Source organism: Stegastes partitus, unplaced genomic scaffold (assembly GCF_000690725.1).
Source record: "Stegastes partitus isolate 25-593 unplaced genomic scaffold, Stegastes_partitus-1.0.2 Scaffold1845, whole genome shotgun sequence".
Classification (NCBI taxonomy): domain Eukaryota; kingdom Metazoa; phylum Chordata; class Actinopteri; family Pomacentridae; genus Stegastes; species Stegastes partitus.
In genome coordinates, this window is record NW_007579576.1 from 105468 (window position 1) to 120567 (window position 15100).

At 40.7% G+C, this 15100-nt stretch overlaps 3 protein-coding genes across 5 annotated transcripts; 1 reads left to right on the top strand and 2 right to left on the bottom strand.

Annotated features, from left to right (window-relative positions):
* Positions 1-249: 249 nt before the first annotated feature.
* On the bottom strand, positions 250-6199 carry atp5f1c (ATP synthase F1 subunit gamma). Of its 2 annotated transcripts, XM_008302620.1 has the most exons (9): positions 6110-6199; positions 5517-5551; positions 3839-3970; positions 3541-3748; positions 2768-2911; positions 2619-2683; positions 2372-2527; positions 1047-1143; positions 250-454 (listed from the first exon to the last, which is right to left on the bottom strand). In XM_008302620.1, the coding sequence occupies exons 1-9, from the start codon at positions 6148-6150 to the stop codon at positions 451-453; spliced, it is 882 nt and encodes a 293-aa protein (XP_008300842.1). In that variant the 5' UTR covers positions 6151-6199; the 3' UTR covers positions 250-450. The 2 variants fall into 2 exon arrangements, with proteins under 2 accessions (XP_008300842.1, XP_008300843.1); XM_008302621.1 differs by lacking the exon at positions 250-454 and having other exon boundaries at positions 1043-1143.
* A 1072-nt stretch (positions 6200-7271) lies between these two features.
* LOC103372864 (DNA/RNA-binding protein KIN17-like) lies at positions 7272-11511 on the top strand. Of its 2 annotated transcripts, none has more exons than XM_008302623.1 (12): positions 7272-7525; positions 7615-7709; positions 7803-7846; positions 8110-8232; positions 8509-8693; positions 8783-8831; positions 8914-8965; positions 9043-9163; positions 9255-9380; positions 9968-10067; positions 10156-10256; positions 11215-11511. In XM_008302623.1, the coding sequence occupies exons 1-12, from the start codon at positions 7412-7414 to the stop codon at positions 11272-11274; spliced, it is 1170 nt and encodes a 389-aa protein (XP_008300845.1). In that variant the 5' UTR covers positions 7272-7411; the 3' UTR covers positions 11275-11511. The 2 variants fall into 2 exon arrangements, with proteins under 2 accessions (XP_008300845.1, XP_008300846.1); XM_008302624.1 differs by having other exon boundaries at positions 9046-9163.
* On the bottom strand, positions 11419-14648 carry LOC103372865 (inter-alpha-trypsin inhibitor heavy chain H2-like; the record flags this gene model as incomplete). The annotated part of the gene is made up of 4 exons (XM_008302625.1): positions 11419-11830; positions 12974-13091; positions 14193-14365; positions 14456-14648. Coding segments are annotated over 4 exons (632 nt in total), but the record flags the coding sequence as incomplete, so codon positions are not given.
* Between the last annotated feature and the right edge of the window lie 452 nt (positions 14649-15100).

Below are 15100 nucleotides of genomic sequence, written 5' to 3' on the forward strand. Positions count from 1 at the left end.
TTTATATTAAAATCCAATTAAACACCAAAAAAATACTACTTTAAACCTGACTGCCCTCTCAAATGTTGCATTTATTGATATAGTACTGATTTTGTAGGATTAATCGAATTTGTTTCTGCTATTTAATCCAGTTTTTGTCTATTTAAACAACTGAGAAATAACTATATAGTACAATCCAAGACAGCAAAAACTGTCCAAACTGACAGCCCTTAAAAAAAACCTGTTAATGAATTTGACGAGGAAAACATCCACATTCATCAGAATTTATTGTGAGGAACCATAGATAGATAGATATAGGGACTGATGAAAGGGTAGCTGTTCTGTGTAAGAGGTTTATTTTCTCCATATATTTTACAAATAGAAGCACAAATGTTCATCAGACTCTCGACAGCAAACGCGTCCGAAGTACTTTGAAGAGTTACAAGCGATGGGAAGGAACATCTCACCCGTTTATCTGCAAAGAAAGATGAATAAAAAAAAAAAGAAGGTAAGGACACGGAAGAGGGGGAAAAAAAAAAAAACACCTTGAGAGCTGCCGGGGGGACTGTGTTTAAGCTACTCTGTAAAGCTAAAGGGCATCTAGTCTATTATATCAAAGAATTTATGACACTCCTGCAGCCAATCCTCATCAAAGCGGCCCCAGAGGGATCCTAACGCTACAGTCTACCGCACGACGTTACCTCCTCTGTTAAGACAAGCCTCAGTTCCTTGAGTTCAGCGGAGGGTTGAGGAGGAGCAAGATTAGGTCAGAGAGGAGAATTAGTCATGAGAGAATGTGACAGCTTTTGGAAATTAAAGAAAAAAAAGACATGCATAGCTAAGAGGGAATCTTTTGAGAGGTGAGAAAAGAAAAGAAAAAAGGGTCTCAGAGGTCAGAGAAGTTAGCAGAGCGAAGGAGGATCAGAATGAAAAGGGGGTGAGTCAGAGAGGAGGATTCACAAGGAAGGAGATAGAAAAAGTGGCTGACTTTAAAAAAAAAAAAAAAAAAAAAGGAGAAGATGAATCACAAGAGGGACGGACGAGTGTCAAAAGATGGAGAAACTTACAGAGCAGCGGCTCCGGAGATGATCTCAATGAGCTCCTTGGTGATGACGGCCTGTCTGGTCCGGTTGAAGGTGAGGGTCAGCTTGTCGATCATCTCAGCTGCAGGTTAAAGAAAGACACAAACCGGTCGGAGTTTAATGCGAATCCTTATCGTGGAAGTTTCCTGCAACTTCCTGTCAAATTCCTTTACAACGAATTCAAGCAGCGATCTTGTCAGTGCATTATTCACAAAGTCAGACAGGAGAAATGTGCAAATATATGGATTTTTTAAATAATAAATTTAGTAAAATAATTTGTAAGCGAGAGTGTATTTATGAAAAACAGTGATGTAGCTTATTTGGTGCAGTAAAAGTCTATAAAACTGAAAAATTTACCGACTTAAAGTAGCGCACAAAGTCTCAAACAAGTGTAGTTTCAGTATTTAAAAACAAGATGCACATGAGAAGAAGGTGCAAAAAGGCGTAGATATTTTCCAGATTCTGCATATAAATAAACAGTAAGATTAAATTAGCTTGACTTGCTGGTAACTAGCTTGATTTCTATGTGACGCAACTTGTTATTACATCACAATAAGTCAGTAGATCAGCCGGTGGAAACAACTTGTCTGTCAATTTGGAGAACCATTAGCTTGATTAGCTTCTCACACGTGAAGTTTTACTGTGTTTCTCTGACTTTTAGTGTGCGAAACTGATAATGCCGGACTGCTGTTTAACAAAACGAGCCACCTGAAGATGTCGTTTTGGTCTGACAAACTGTGACGGACACGTTTCTCAGTTCTGACATTTTGTAACTCAACAATCAAAATAATCCAAAAACGGACCAATAATGAAAAAAGGTCAATAGTTGCAGCACCAACTTCATCTCGTATCTACGAGAATCTCATTAAGCGCTCATCAAACATATGAAATCTACTCCAAAACCAATCAGATATCTTCACCGTGCTTGTTTTCTCAGCGCAAAACTAAAATATAGTTCAGTTTACAACGATACAAGTCTAAAAAGCCCAAAGTAGACAGAATTATAAGGCTGAAACCAAAGAATATTTGGCCTTTTCACAACAAAATTGCTCCAAAAAACTGTCAGCCATGAACATTTGATCAACTAATTTTTCTTGAAAGTCTCTCAAAAAGGTTTTAGAGTTTCCTACGAGTTTAATAACCTCATTTTGCAGCCTGCTTTTCTCGTGGAAGACCTCATGTAGTGACCTCTAGATGATGTTTTAAACACACTTCAGCCCTTCAGATAATTGGGAAAAGTGTCAAATATAAAAAGGAGACACTACAGGTATCAGATACAGATGTGTACAGTGTGTCTGCCAGAGTCTTACAGGCGTTCTTGCTGGCGCTGTCCATAGCGGTCATCCTGGCGCTCTGCTCGGCGGTGGAGGACTCCCTCAGGGCCAAGTAGATGACATTGACCAGAGCAAACTCCTGGTAGTTCATCAGCACATCGGCGTCAATGTCATCATAGACGCCCATGGTCTCTGTTGAAGGCAGAAACATAAGATCAATACCTCTGGCCTGGACTCCCGAAGGCACCGAGTTCAGCTGTTCCGACAAAACCAGCAGCAATACCTGCGTTAGCGACCGTGTCTGTGGAGAACAGGGGCTTCTGGTCCGTCTTGTAGGAGATGACAGACCTGCACCAGGACAGATTTTTGTGGTTACGACATCTTTACACCTGAGCAAGAACATCTCAAGAACATCTGAAATGAAGAGAAAACCTGAATCTGTTGAAGATGACGGCGCCCTGATCGAACTCGTATCCGGAGTTGAGCAGCTCGGTGGCGATGATGGAAGCGTCGCCGAAGCTGGGGGGCTTGCGGCCGACTTCCTTGCAGTTCAGCATGATGTGCTTTCCGTGAGTTCTGGTGAGCAAGAGCAGGCATTAGAGCAAAAATAATAAATCTGTACACATCGATAGTTAGCACAATCCCAACAGCACAGCTTCCAGAGAGACATTATTAAACTTATGGCCTAAACACCTCTCAGCTTTGCAGAAAATTAGAAGAAACCATTCAGTTGCTGTCTATGGGAATCAATGCATTTGGTTCGTTGTTGATTAAGTATGTAAAGTGTGTGTGGTGTTTTCAACTTGCTTGCTTATAAAACTGCATGCACCAGCTTCCAGAGAGACATTATCAAGCTTTGGCTTAAATAATTTTCAACTTTGCAGAGAATTAGCACACAGAAAAAAAGTTGGAATATTCTAGAAACTGTGCGCTTAAAAACTTCACCTTGAGAATTAATCCGACTGCACACTGAGCTTCCATGTCGTCAGCAGTAGCATGACCAGAGCCAACAAAGCGATCAGAGTAATCACATTTTTACTTTAATAAAAACCTCAGCATCATAAAATGATTGGTTATATTATAAACAGCTTCTTTACAAAAAGTGAGTACAGAGAAGTCATCTGCCAAACGTCATCATCACAAATCTCTCCTAAACACTGGACCACAGCCACGTCCATCATCGGCGTCGTGACGAGGATTCGTACCTGTGCAGCAGACCTCTCAGCTTGTCTCCCACGTTGACCACCATCACCTCCTTGCCGGCGCCGGTCAGGTTGGCGATCTCGCTCTTGATGGTCTTGGCCACGCCGGAGTGGATGGCGCCGCAGAGTCCACGGTCGGAGGTCACACCGACGATCAGATGCTTGGCGGCCTTGTCCTCGGGGGCTTTGATTTCGGCCTTCTCGTACAGAGCTGGAAAAAAAAAAAAAGACGCCGACAATTAAACTCATTTCACACGATTTATATCACCTGAGGGTTAACGCGAAGGGAAGGTGGACTCACCCATAGCTCCGTTGCCATAGATACGTGCTGGCTTCAGCTGCCTCTCAGCACGGGCGTACTTGGCGGCGGCCACCATCTTCATGGACTTTGTGATTTTCTGGATGTTCTTGATGGACTTCAACCTGATGGTGACTAGAAAAAGAAAAGACGTCACTCACACTTTTAGAGCTAAGCAACAGGATGAGAATATACATGATGAGACGGCACACATTCGTTAATATTTCAATATTTTTTGTTTATTTGAACATTGTGGGCAATGCTAGAAGTAAATGACCAAAACTACATTCTGGTAATACTTTTCTTTTTAAACATCAGTGACTGTAAAATACCTAGGAAAAAAAAAAACAAAAAACGTTTTTTGCAGTGGGATTTAATTCACTAAATTAGCCCCAAAGTACAGCTACAGTGATTACTCAATTAGCTACTAACAGTTAAAATAATCACAAACTATTCTGATGATGGATTAACTGATTTAAGGAATATTTTATGGTTAAAAAAAAATAAAATAAAAAGCCAAAATTATCAGTGTCCAGCTTTTAAAATGCAAATACTTTCTGGTTTCTTTACAATTTTGAGTATTTTTTAAGGTATTTTGTGGGCCTTTTTCCCTTTATTTGACAGCACAGTGAGAGAGAGAGAGACAGGAAAGTGGGGGAGAAGAATGGGGGAAGGACGTATGGGAGAGGGCCATGAGCTGGATTCAAACTCATGACCTCCACATCGGGGACTGTAGCCCTGCACATGGGACGCCAGCTCAACCAGGTGAGCTACAGCGGCGCCCTTCTTTACACTTTTGTGACAGTAAACTGAATATCTTTGGGTTGTGGACAAAACAATACGTTTGATGAAGTCATCTTGGGCTTTTAGAAACACTGATGAATATTTTTCAGGTTTTTTTTGGTCAATTTAGAAAGTAAACAAGTCAATAATTTAATGCCAATAACTTTTCATCTAAAAACCATAACATCAACACTGATAAAACTACATGCACCACAGTAAAGTGTTTTATAATCCACTGTTTTCTGCAACAACACGGCCGGATTCTTGAGGAAATTCGTCACTATTTGCTTTTTAAATCATTTGTTGACAGCATCATCACCTTTTGCCAAACCTCTGTCGCGATCATCAAGTAAAGACCTTTTAATTTGTAGACTCAGAAGTTAAAACTGGGTCAGGGTTTATTATGGTTCACAATGTGCCTTTGAGGGGTCACTGTGCATGACAGTAAGCATGATCGGTCTGCGTTACTACTTTTGTCAAATTCATGCATTTTCCTTTTATTTCTGACCAACTGACAAAATGTCTATTATGCTTGAGCAACTGAAACCCCAATAAACAAAATTGGTTTAACAATATATAAACCTGTTTTATTCTCAGTTCTTTTTGATTTGTTGGTTTTGATTGTCCTATGGTGCTGGTTAAAACCTCTTTGAGCCATGCAAAAACATCCTCCAATGCAAGTAAATCTGCACGTTTTATAGCCAATTTTCATTTGCCTCAAGTGAATTCCTGCAAAAACTTGCAGAGCTCCTGAAGAGTTGCCTTTGACATTGACATTTTAGGGGGATCTCATTCAGATTTTGAGTCTGGGATGTTATCAGCATGTGTTTACAGTCTGGTATATGTTGTTGTGCAGTTGTCTTTACATAATATGCGAGTAGTACACAATAGTACTTACTGTCCTTCAAGGTTGCCATGTTCCTGACCTGCCCACTGTGAACACAAATAGTGCATGTGAGCTTCAGCTGCACGTCTTACAAACACATTACAACAGTATTAATAGAGTAAATATAAACACTGCTTTCTAGCTGCTGTTAGCATAAACTTAATTCAACTGAAACTTGCACCACGTAGACTTTTCTGCATGCTAACGGTGCAAGTACGCTAGCAAAGAAGAAGTTTGGCAGCTAATGCTAGCTCATAATGTCGCCGTGGCTGGAAAGTGTTAAACAGTGTAATCAGACAATCCGCAGAGACACTGATTTATTAAGTTTTTATTCTCTTTTCTACCCCCTCGACCAATGTCATTAGCTTTCAGCCAGTGCATGACAGTTAGCATTAGCTTGTAGCCGGCGGTCCATTCAGAACGCAGCACACCGCTGTCATTCATTAGCCGCGGCCTGCACGTTAGCTCGTCCTTGCTTTCAGAAACTGCACATTTTCCAGTCTAGAAGTCACACATTTACTCCAATGGCATATATACACTAAGAACACACACTAAAGGCACAGAAAACCACGGCTGTGGAAGTATTTTAAGCGTTTTGACTTTACCATTGTGGGGAGAACACCAACAAGCTGCTCCTGGTGAACATGGTTACTCCTATGAAGGTCAGACACGCAGGACTGCGCAGGCGCAAGTTAAAAGCAAAATGGACGAACGCTGCATTCAGGGACTGACAGAAATACCGTTAGATTAATAATCCGTTTAGGATTTCCCTTCTGAGGAGTTTGACTTTTATTTTAGTGCATTACAATAAACACAGACAAGAAAAGTTTAAAAAGAAAATTTAAAAAGCTGTTATAAAGTAATGTAAATATTTTTAGTGTTATTAATGTGTAACAACTTCACAGATTGTGCAGAAATGGGCAATTTTCTTGCGTGGGAATGTGCAAAATCCTACAGCATGTCATGTAAACAACCTAAAATGTGCAAAAAAAGGATAATAACAATAAGTTTCCACACTCTCACCTTTTATATTTCTCCCACAGCTAAATAATTCATTTTGTTAATGTTGATATAGAAAAATATCACCATATTTGCATTTTTTGCTAATATTTTTGCTTTTGCAAACTTTTACAAAAGCTGTGACTAGATGTAAACACAAAACATTTGCAGAAACATTTGGTCTAAATCAGACATTAGACATAATTTAAACATAAAACTTGGTAACTTTGGACTCAAATTTCCTTTCAAATCTAAGGACACAAACTGTAATGGTTGTTAATATAGACAGAAACATCATGACAGTCTTCTGGGCAAATTTTGTATTCACTTGTCCAGATTTTTACATTCTTTTCTAAAAAAAAAGAAAAAAAAAAAGTGTTTGCTGTTGAACCTTTTGTGATTTTGTCTGTAGGATTTTTTTTAAACAACAACTTTAAAACATCTCTCAAAAAAACACTGTCGACAGTACTGACTTATATTGATTTCAAATGCTATTAGTTTACTTTTAAAGTTTAATCTATTGTTTCATTCAATTCTATCCTCTAAATTTTAGTATTATGTAATGTTTTACATCGCACAGCTGGGTTGCAGCTCATGTTTTTGTAAGGACACTTCAGTTTTTCATTCCCATTCCTGTTTATATGCTGTTGTAAATAAAGTTCGTTCTGAGGGGAAAAAAAGAAAAAAGCCTTCGTAAAATACGAGACTTGTGTGGCGCTCCTGAATGCAGCAACGTGTATCGCGAGGTTTTAAGCTTTGTTCGCGAGATTTTGACGCTCCACACGCGGAAACTGTTTACCTTGGTAGCAGTTGCCCTCGAATTAGCCGCTAATCGAGAACAAAATCAACCAGTGTTGTGTCACTTTTAGCTTTAACTCGACTGTTTTCTGTTTTTGTAGTCGGTCAAAATGGGGAAAGCAGATTTTCTGTCTCCCAAAGCGATAAGCAACCGGATCAAATCCAAAGGTCTGCAGAAGTTGAGGTGGTATTGTCAGATGTGTCAGAAACAGTGTCGAGACGAGGTGAGATCAGCCTGAAATCTGTCTTTTTTTAAAGGTTTATTGTCACTGCGGATGTTTTAAACTAACGTGTGTTTGCTGTGTGTTGCCAGAATGGCTTCAAGTGTCACTGCATGTCCGAGTCGCACCAGAGGCAGCTGCTGCTGGCCTCAGAGGATCCCAACAAGTTCATGGACTACTTCTCAGAGTCGGTTTGGTTCTGTTGTCCATCCATCCATCTATTATCTATACACACGTTAGGGGTTTATCTTTAATAACACTCTTGTTTTCTTTCTCGCAGTGAGTTCAGAAGCGACTTCCTGGAGCTGCTCAGCAGACGGTTCGGTGAGAATGGATTCCTCCATGTTGTTTGTTTTTTTGTTTGTTTGTTTTGATCTGTGATTAAATCTGCGAAGGTTTGGTTCATCTAGAGTGAGCCTATGATCCATAATCAGTAATCAATGAAACCGATGACTGATATTTGGAACCAATACACTATCACACAAGTTTATTTAATTACATTTTCCATCTATTTAATTGTAGGAGAACATGTCAACATTTATCTTTCACTAAATACGTGTTTACTGATTTATTTTTCTCCTCCACAGGGACCAAGCGAGTGCACAACAACATCGTGTACAACGAGTACATCAGCGACCGTGAGCACGTCCACATGAACTCCACTCAGTGGGAGACGCTCACCGACTTCACCAAGTGGCTCGGCAGAGAAGGTGAAACACTTTAGATCCTCGAAACTGGTGAAAAACAGCAAAAAATACAGTCGATGGAAATGCAACCTGTTGGTATTGTGGGATGTTTGGATTGCAGCCTGGAGTAGAGTTGAACAATTAACTGTTAGAGAATAAAATCACAATTTGAAACAGTTCAAGAAGCTGCAATTTACAATTTGACTTTATTCAGAACCTTTGTAGGTGCGTCGGTGCAGCAACCAGCAATAATCAAACAGTTCCACGTAAAGGAAATGACGTGTTAAATGTGGCCACTAGGTTATGCCAAAGTTGACGAGACCCCCAAAGGCTGGTACATCCAGTACATCGACCGTGACCCGGAGACCATCCGCCGCCAGGAGGAGCAGGCCCGGAAGAAGAAGCAGGAGCTGGACGACGAGGAGCGGAGCGCCAGGTTCATCGAGGAGCAGGTCCGGAGGGGCCGCGACGGCAAGGAGGCCGAGGTGGGTTCCAGCAGGACAGAGTTTCACCTCACACGTCTCACTTTGTTGCAGTTAAGCTGACGCTTTCTTTGCTGTATTTTCTTCTGCAGGAAACTCCGGTTTACACGGAGCTCAAACGTGAAAGTGAAGAAGAAAAAGGTTGGTGTTGTTTCTCACGTGAGCAACAGATTTGCCAGAAGCTTTACCTTCCGCTCATCCTCTGCTTGCTCTTCTCTTGCAGTTGCCTTCAACCTGGGCGCCTGCTCCGCTGTGGCCGGTCCCTCCAAACCGAGGTACTGAGTCTCACAGCAGGTTGCTTTATTATTCAACCCAAACTTTCTCTTTCTAACTCGGTCTTTGCGTCTCCTAGTAGTTCTGCCCTCGGAGCGAGTGCTCTGAAAGCGGCGTCGTCCTCGGTGAAGAGGAAAGACACGTCCTCCGACTCCAGAGGGGAGAAGAAGAAGAAGTCTGCCCTGGAGGAGATCATCGAGGTGGGGATTCTGGATGTGTTCGAGTTTAGTTGGAAGTTATCGCTGCTCGGTTTTCTGATCAGACATGTGATGCTTTTTTTTCCCCGTTCAGATGGAGGAGAAGAAAAAGAAGAAGCAGTCGGTCAGAACTGATTACTGGCTGCAGCCCAACATCGTCGTCAAAGTCGTCACCAAGAAACTGGGAGAGAAGTACCACAAGAAGAAGGCCGTCGTCACGGTAACGACTGCACATCTTCTCATCAAAACCAAACACAGAGAGCGCGTTATTATATATTAATAAACACTATTCTCGTTTTCACTGTGCAAAATCTGGCACAAGAGTTTTCCAGCTGCTTTCTGTTCATTTTAGGATTTTTCTTTTAAATCTCTTACTGGACTGGCTCCTTATTATTTATCTGATATGCCCCCTTAGATCCCCAAGATCCTCTAAATCTGGTCTCCCCAGTGTAGAACTGAGACATATTGCAATGCTGCATTATGCATCTTTGGTCCAATTCATCTGAAATAATCTTCCAGTGGAGATCAGAGCATCAGATTTAGTAGAAAGCTTCAAACCAAACCTTAAAATGTGTGTTTTTAGGCTTGTTTTCATCTATTTTTTTTATGTAGTTTCATGTAATTTACTGACACTAGACCGATTTATTACCTTACTATAGGATTTTGTAACTTATAATCATATGTTTTAGCATCATTTTCATCCTCTTCTCCTGTTTTTATTGCTGTAAAGCCCTTTGAGTTGCATTTGCTGCATGCGTTATGCTACACAGAGAGGGTCACCACTAGTGTTTTTCTATTCTGCTGCAGGAAGTGCGAGACAAATACGGCGCCGTGGTGAAAATGATCGACTCCGGAGACAAACTGAAACTGGACCAGAACCACTTGGAGACGGTGATACCTGCGCCAGGTAAACCGCCCAAACCCTCCAACCCACAAAAGCTTTCTACACATTCCTAAATGCAGAAGACTCAAACTCGTTGTGAAACGTCCTGCAGGTAAACAGGTTCTGATCCTGAACGGTCCGTACAGAGACATGGAGGCTGTGCTGGAGGGCATCGACGAGAAACAATTCAGCGCTACGCTCACAGTCGACTCTGTAAGTAGCTTTAGTTTTTCCATCATCTAAAGCAGGAAAGTGTCACGTGCTAGTCTTGTTTTATTGTCTGAGTCTGTATAAAGATTTAAACTGTGGCCAGAGGACACAAAAATAATCTGACGGTTATTTTTTTCGAATAATAGATTAATTTTATATTTACCAAAGTCCAAAATCTTCACGATGCTTCATGTTTCCAACCAGCTGTTCAAAATATTCATATACAAAGCCATAAAACATGTCATAAGGCAGCAAATCTTCATGTTTAAGACGCTAGAATTTAGAAAATATTTGGCTTTTGTGCAGAAAAATAGTCTCAGCAACGAATAATCAGTGCAGAGTTCTTATGATTTCTGCAGAAATATCAGAACATCTCAAACTTTTCTGTCACAGTTTTGCCATTTTTCCTGATGATTAAACTGTAAACTGTAAAATGTGTTCAGCCAAAACAAAAGCTAAGCTCACAAAAAAAAACTTTTTTTCCTCATTTTATCTTTAAGCAGTGGGTTGATAATCCACCCCACAAGCCTTAAAAGAGAATTAATAGAGAAAACACTGAACTAAATGTTTGGTATGAAGTCAAACAATCTTCCCGATCAGGCGTATTTCACTTATTTAGTCTAAAAATAATCAAATTTCGCTTTCTAATAACTGTTGCCTGGATTCATATTGTGTGTTATTGGATGTTCTCCTGCAGCCATCATTAGTTTTATTTCTTCTTCTTGTTAAAAAAACATTACAAAAATCAAATCAGGGCTTTTCAACCAGTCATCTAGGATTCCTAATTCTGTCACAGCTGCTTCTCATGCAGAACTCAGGGTCTTGTTTCCCCACAACAAGACTGTAGTTTATGTTATTTTTATGTACCGTGCTTTATATGTGTGTCATGTTTTAAATTTGTAACGTGCAGGAGTTTTAAAATGTGCCGTATGAATCACATTTCACCTGCTTGCTCTGTCAGGGTCAGCACAAAGGGAAGCGAGTGGACGTCGCCTACGAGGATTTCTCCAAACTGGCCTGAACAAGCAGCCCTCCACTTTAACACCTCAGGAAGCTTTTTTTTTTTTTGCCGAGGGACTCTACTGTGTCAGAGTTAATTCCCCAAGACTCACCTGTACATGTACATATCCCACAATGCACCTGCTTGAGGACTCGGAGCGACGTGTTCGGTTTGTTTAGTTTCCTTTTATTTTTGTCTCAATATTCAAGTCGATCCCAACGTTGTACATTTTGTCCAAATAAATTTGATAAAAAGGAACTTCTGTGGAAAATAGTGTTTGTATGAAAATTACTAAGAAATGCAGTGTGACAAAAAAGTGACATGTTTTTTTTTTCTTGCTCTTTAAAGTGGTTGTATTTCTACTAACATTGCTGCTGGTAATAACAGCAGCACACCGTACTGAATGTGTGCTGCTGCTGCTGCTGCTGCTCAGGGCATCTGGAGGAAGCTGTCTAGATCCGGGACGATGTAGTCGGTGTAGTGGCCGTCGATGAAGCCCTTCCCGCTGTTGTGAATGAACCAGCAGTAGACGTTGGAGCCGCGCCTCGTGTCGCGTCGGTAGTCCTTCTGCCAGCCCCTGACACGCAAACACAACAAGTTATGGTTGGATCATGAGGTCGTAAACAAAAGTTTACATCCACTCGTAAAGAGCGCGTAAATCGTGGCAGTCTTGAGTTTCCAGTGACTCCTAGAACTCTGAAGTATCTATGATGGAATCACTGAAACCTCTTTGTCATAAGAAACAAACATCCATTTTGGTTCTTTCATAGATTTCTGCTGGGTCAGATATGTACATACAAAGTGCTAGTATTTGGTTAAATGTCTTTTAAACGGCCATTTTCACCTCAACTAGGCGCTTTTCGTAGCCATCCACAAGCTTCTGGTTGGATTTTTGACGACTCCTCTTTACAGAACTGGTGCAGTTAAACTACATTTGTTGGCTTTCTGTCACAGACTTGTTTCACAGTCTGCAGGTTCTTGATGGGTTTAGGTCAGGACTTTGAGGAGGCCAGTCTAGAACCTTAATTTTAGCCTGATTTAACCATTTCTGTACCACTTTTGATGTGTGTTTGAGGTCATAGTCTCGTTGGAACTGTGTCCAACACCTTCTGGATGATAATTTTAGGTTTTCCAGAAGAATATTCTTCATTATTCCATTTATTTTGTGTAAAGCACCAGTTCCACTGGCAGCCAAACAGCCCCAGAGCATGATACTGCCACCGCCATGCTTGGTGGTTTGAGGGTTCATGGCCTCACCTTCTTTCCTCCAAACATATTTCTGCTCGTTTTGGCCAATTTCTGTTTTGTCTGACCACATATCTTCCTCCAGGAGGCCTTTTCTTTGTCTGTGTCAACAGCAGCAAACTTTTTTCCATGTTTGTGGCTGAGTCTAATAAGTGTTTGACTATTTAAATTGGCTCAGAGAATTCACCAGCAATAGTCAATCATAATCACTCACGAGAAGGTAAGATGTCGTGTCATTAAGAAAATAAGGTTAACGCAGCTTTCTTCATCATCAAAACTGATAATTCAATTTGCTGTATGTACATGTTTGATCCGGCAGATTTTGTCATATTTCCAGAAGACCTGTTAATCTATGAAAAAAAACAAAATGCATGTTTTTTTTTGTTGTTGTTTTCTTTTTGTGACGAAGATGCATGTGCCTAAACTCCATCATTGAAATCTCAGGGTTACCAGAGTTGGTTTTGTTCAAACTTACCTGGTGACAAGCAGCTTGTTGCCCTTCACCTCCATGGTGGCCTCCTTCTTCAGAGGATCAGCTCCTTCGTGGATGTCGTACACGCTCACCTCAGGCAAAGGCTCTCTGGAAAACTGCCCTGTTCAAAAGGTGGCATTTTTAACTTCATTACAGTTGGTTAACCACCGTACATGGGAACGTAGTGGACAATACTTGGGGTTCATCGATCTTAATCTATATGTAAAATGGTTTTGAACCTGTTTTAAAGGTTTTCCTGCCACTGCAAGAATAAAACAATCTGTAGACCTCCAAATTCCAGTCAGATCCTCAGTGAGAAACATGTTCCATACAGCTGTACTTATGTAATTTAATTTCAGTGTAATAACTTAAGAACTTTTAAGTGGAAGATCTTCAACATTCATTGCAAAAATCAAACAAAAAAAGATCAGCGTTATTGCAGATATTAAATATGACACATAAAAATGGCTTTCAACAGAGAATAATCATGTTTTGTTTAGTTTTTTCTTCAGAATATCATCAAAAACATATAAGACGAGTTTTAAATGAGTGGCAACGAGGCCTCAGGTGTAGAGTAAATCCCTTCTGCTGGACTAGTTATTTATACATGTAATTAATGATCATCTGAGTTTCTCTTAAAGGAACTGTATATGATGGAAAACCATTTACAAAAATAGCTGGTAGTAAAACGTTAACATGTTAAATTTGGATGTTTTAAATTATGGAAAGACAAAAGAAAAAAAACCCACTAATGTTTGGTAAACAAATTGTCAGGATCGCTCTTTTGTGTTCAGTGTCAACAAGGAAGGTATTATTCAGACTGAAGCAGTACTTTTTGAACAATTTTTAACATTCTACAAGCAGAAAACGTCTTTTAATGGCGTAACATTGGTTAATTCACATCAGATTTTGGACACTTTGGCGTTTTCCGACTTAAATTCATCTTGGTCGATGGTTTTTCTTTGTCTTTTATGTATTTTGTTCGCAATCCTTAGAGTAATATCAGATATCAAAGCTTAAACAGATGTTAACCTGACTTACAGGTTATCACTCCTCAGCTCATCACAGGCTTCAACCCTTTTCTCCAAAGTCTAGATTTTCCTCTCGGCCCAATAATTTACAAAGACGGCCTCCTTTAAGGAACCTCTGGCTGAATTTGTCCATGTTTATGTGCAGTAAGCATCAGAGTACCATCCTGCAGCCATGAACCATGCATACGTACCTATGAGTCCGTGGACCAGAGGAGAGTACTGGTTGTTGTTGGGGATGTAAACACCCAGGAAGTCGACGTTAACCGGATTTTTCTTCCACACACGGTGAAGCAGCACCATCACCTGGATGTTATTGTTTATCGTGATGGTGACCTGAGAGTTCCTCACGATGGAGATCCTCACCCTGAAGCAGAAACACAGCAACATGAAACCAAACTGAGCCTGGTGTCGGGACAGAAAGGCCGACAGTTGGAGTTAAAGGTGCTTCAGGTACCCGTCCTGCGTGATGTCGGCCGTGGCCTGCCAGGTGAAGGTGTGGTTGTTGCTGCCGTCGGTCATGGCGATGCTGTCGGTGCTGACCGTCACGCTGACCCCGTCCGGCTGGTAGTAGACGGAGACGACGCCGAAGTAGGTGTTGAATTTTCTTTTGTGCTTAGATCTGATTAGCTGTCCGTTGACCGCAACACCTTCAGGACGAGACAGACGGTTAAAGAGGAGGTTTAACACTTTAAATCTGATGTGACTGACAGTTCAGTAAGCATCAAGGTACAAATGTGTCTAGTATAGTCTGTAGATATTGCTAAAGGTTGAGCATCTTTGCTACCTGGTAGCTAAGGTTGATGTAATACGTGCACTGAAAAGAACAGTTAGAAATATCAAGAAATGTGCCTTTTAACACTTTTGGCAAGAGTTGGAGGAGAAGATTGATACCTCAGTCATATATGTGTCGGATCATTGTGAAACTACAGCCAGGAGACGCTTAGCTTAGCTTAGCTTAGCATAGCTTAGCTTAGCAAATCAAATCAAATTTATTTGTGCAGTTTCTTTTAAAACAACCTAAACTGCCAAATTGCTGCACGTGTTATGTTACAGGAAACAACAAATATGTGTGCAAAGACAGCAGGTCAGAAAGCAGAAT

Bases quoted from the DNA above. Each gene is read 5' to 3' on its own strand.
- atp5f1c (XM_008302620.1), bottom strand. From the start codon at position 6,150: ATGTTCACCAGGAGCAGCTTGTTGGTGTTCTCCCCACAATG. The intron at 5,552-6,109 runs GTAAAGTCAAAA...TTGTGTTCACAG, and splicing joins TTGGTGTTCTCCCCACAATG to TGGGCAGGTCAGGAACATGG. The intron at 3,971-5,516 runs GTAAGTACTATT...TTCTTTTTCTAG, and splicing joins CATGGCAACCTTGAAGGACA to TCACCATCAGGTTGAAGTCC.
- LOC103372864 (XM_008302623.1), top strand. From the start codon at position 7,412: ATGGGGAAAGCAGATTTTCTGTCTCCCAAAGCGATAAGCAACCGGATC. The intron at 8,233-8,508 runs GTGAAACACTTT...TGTGGCCACTAG, and splicing joins CAAGTGGCTCGGCAGAGAAG to GTTATGCCAAAGTTGACGAG. The intron at 8,966-9,042 runs GTACTGAGTCTC...TGCGTCTCCTAG, and splicing joins GCCGGTCCCTCCAAACCGAG to TAGTTCTGCCCTCGGAGCGA.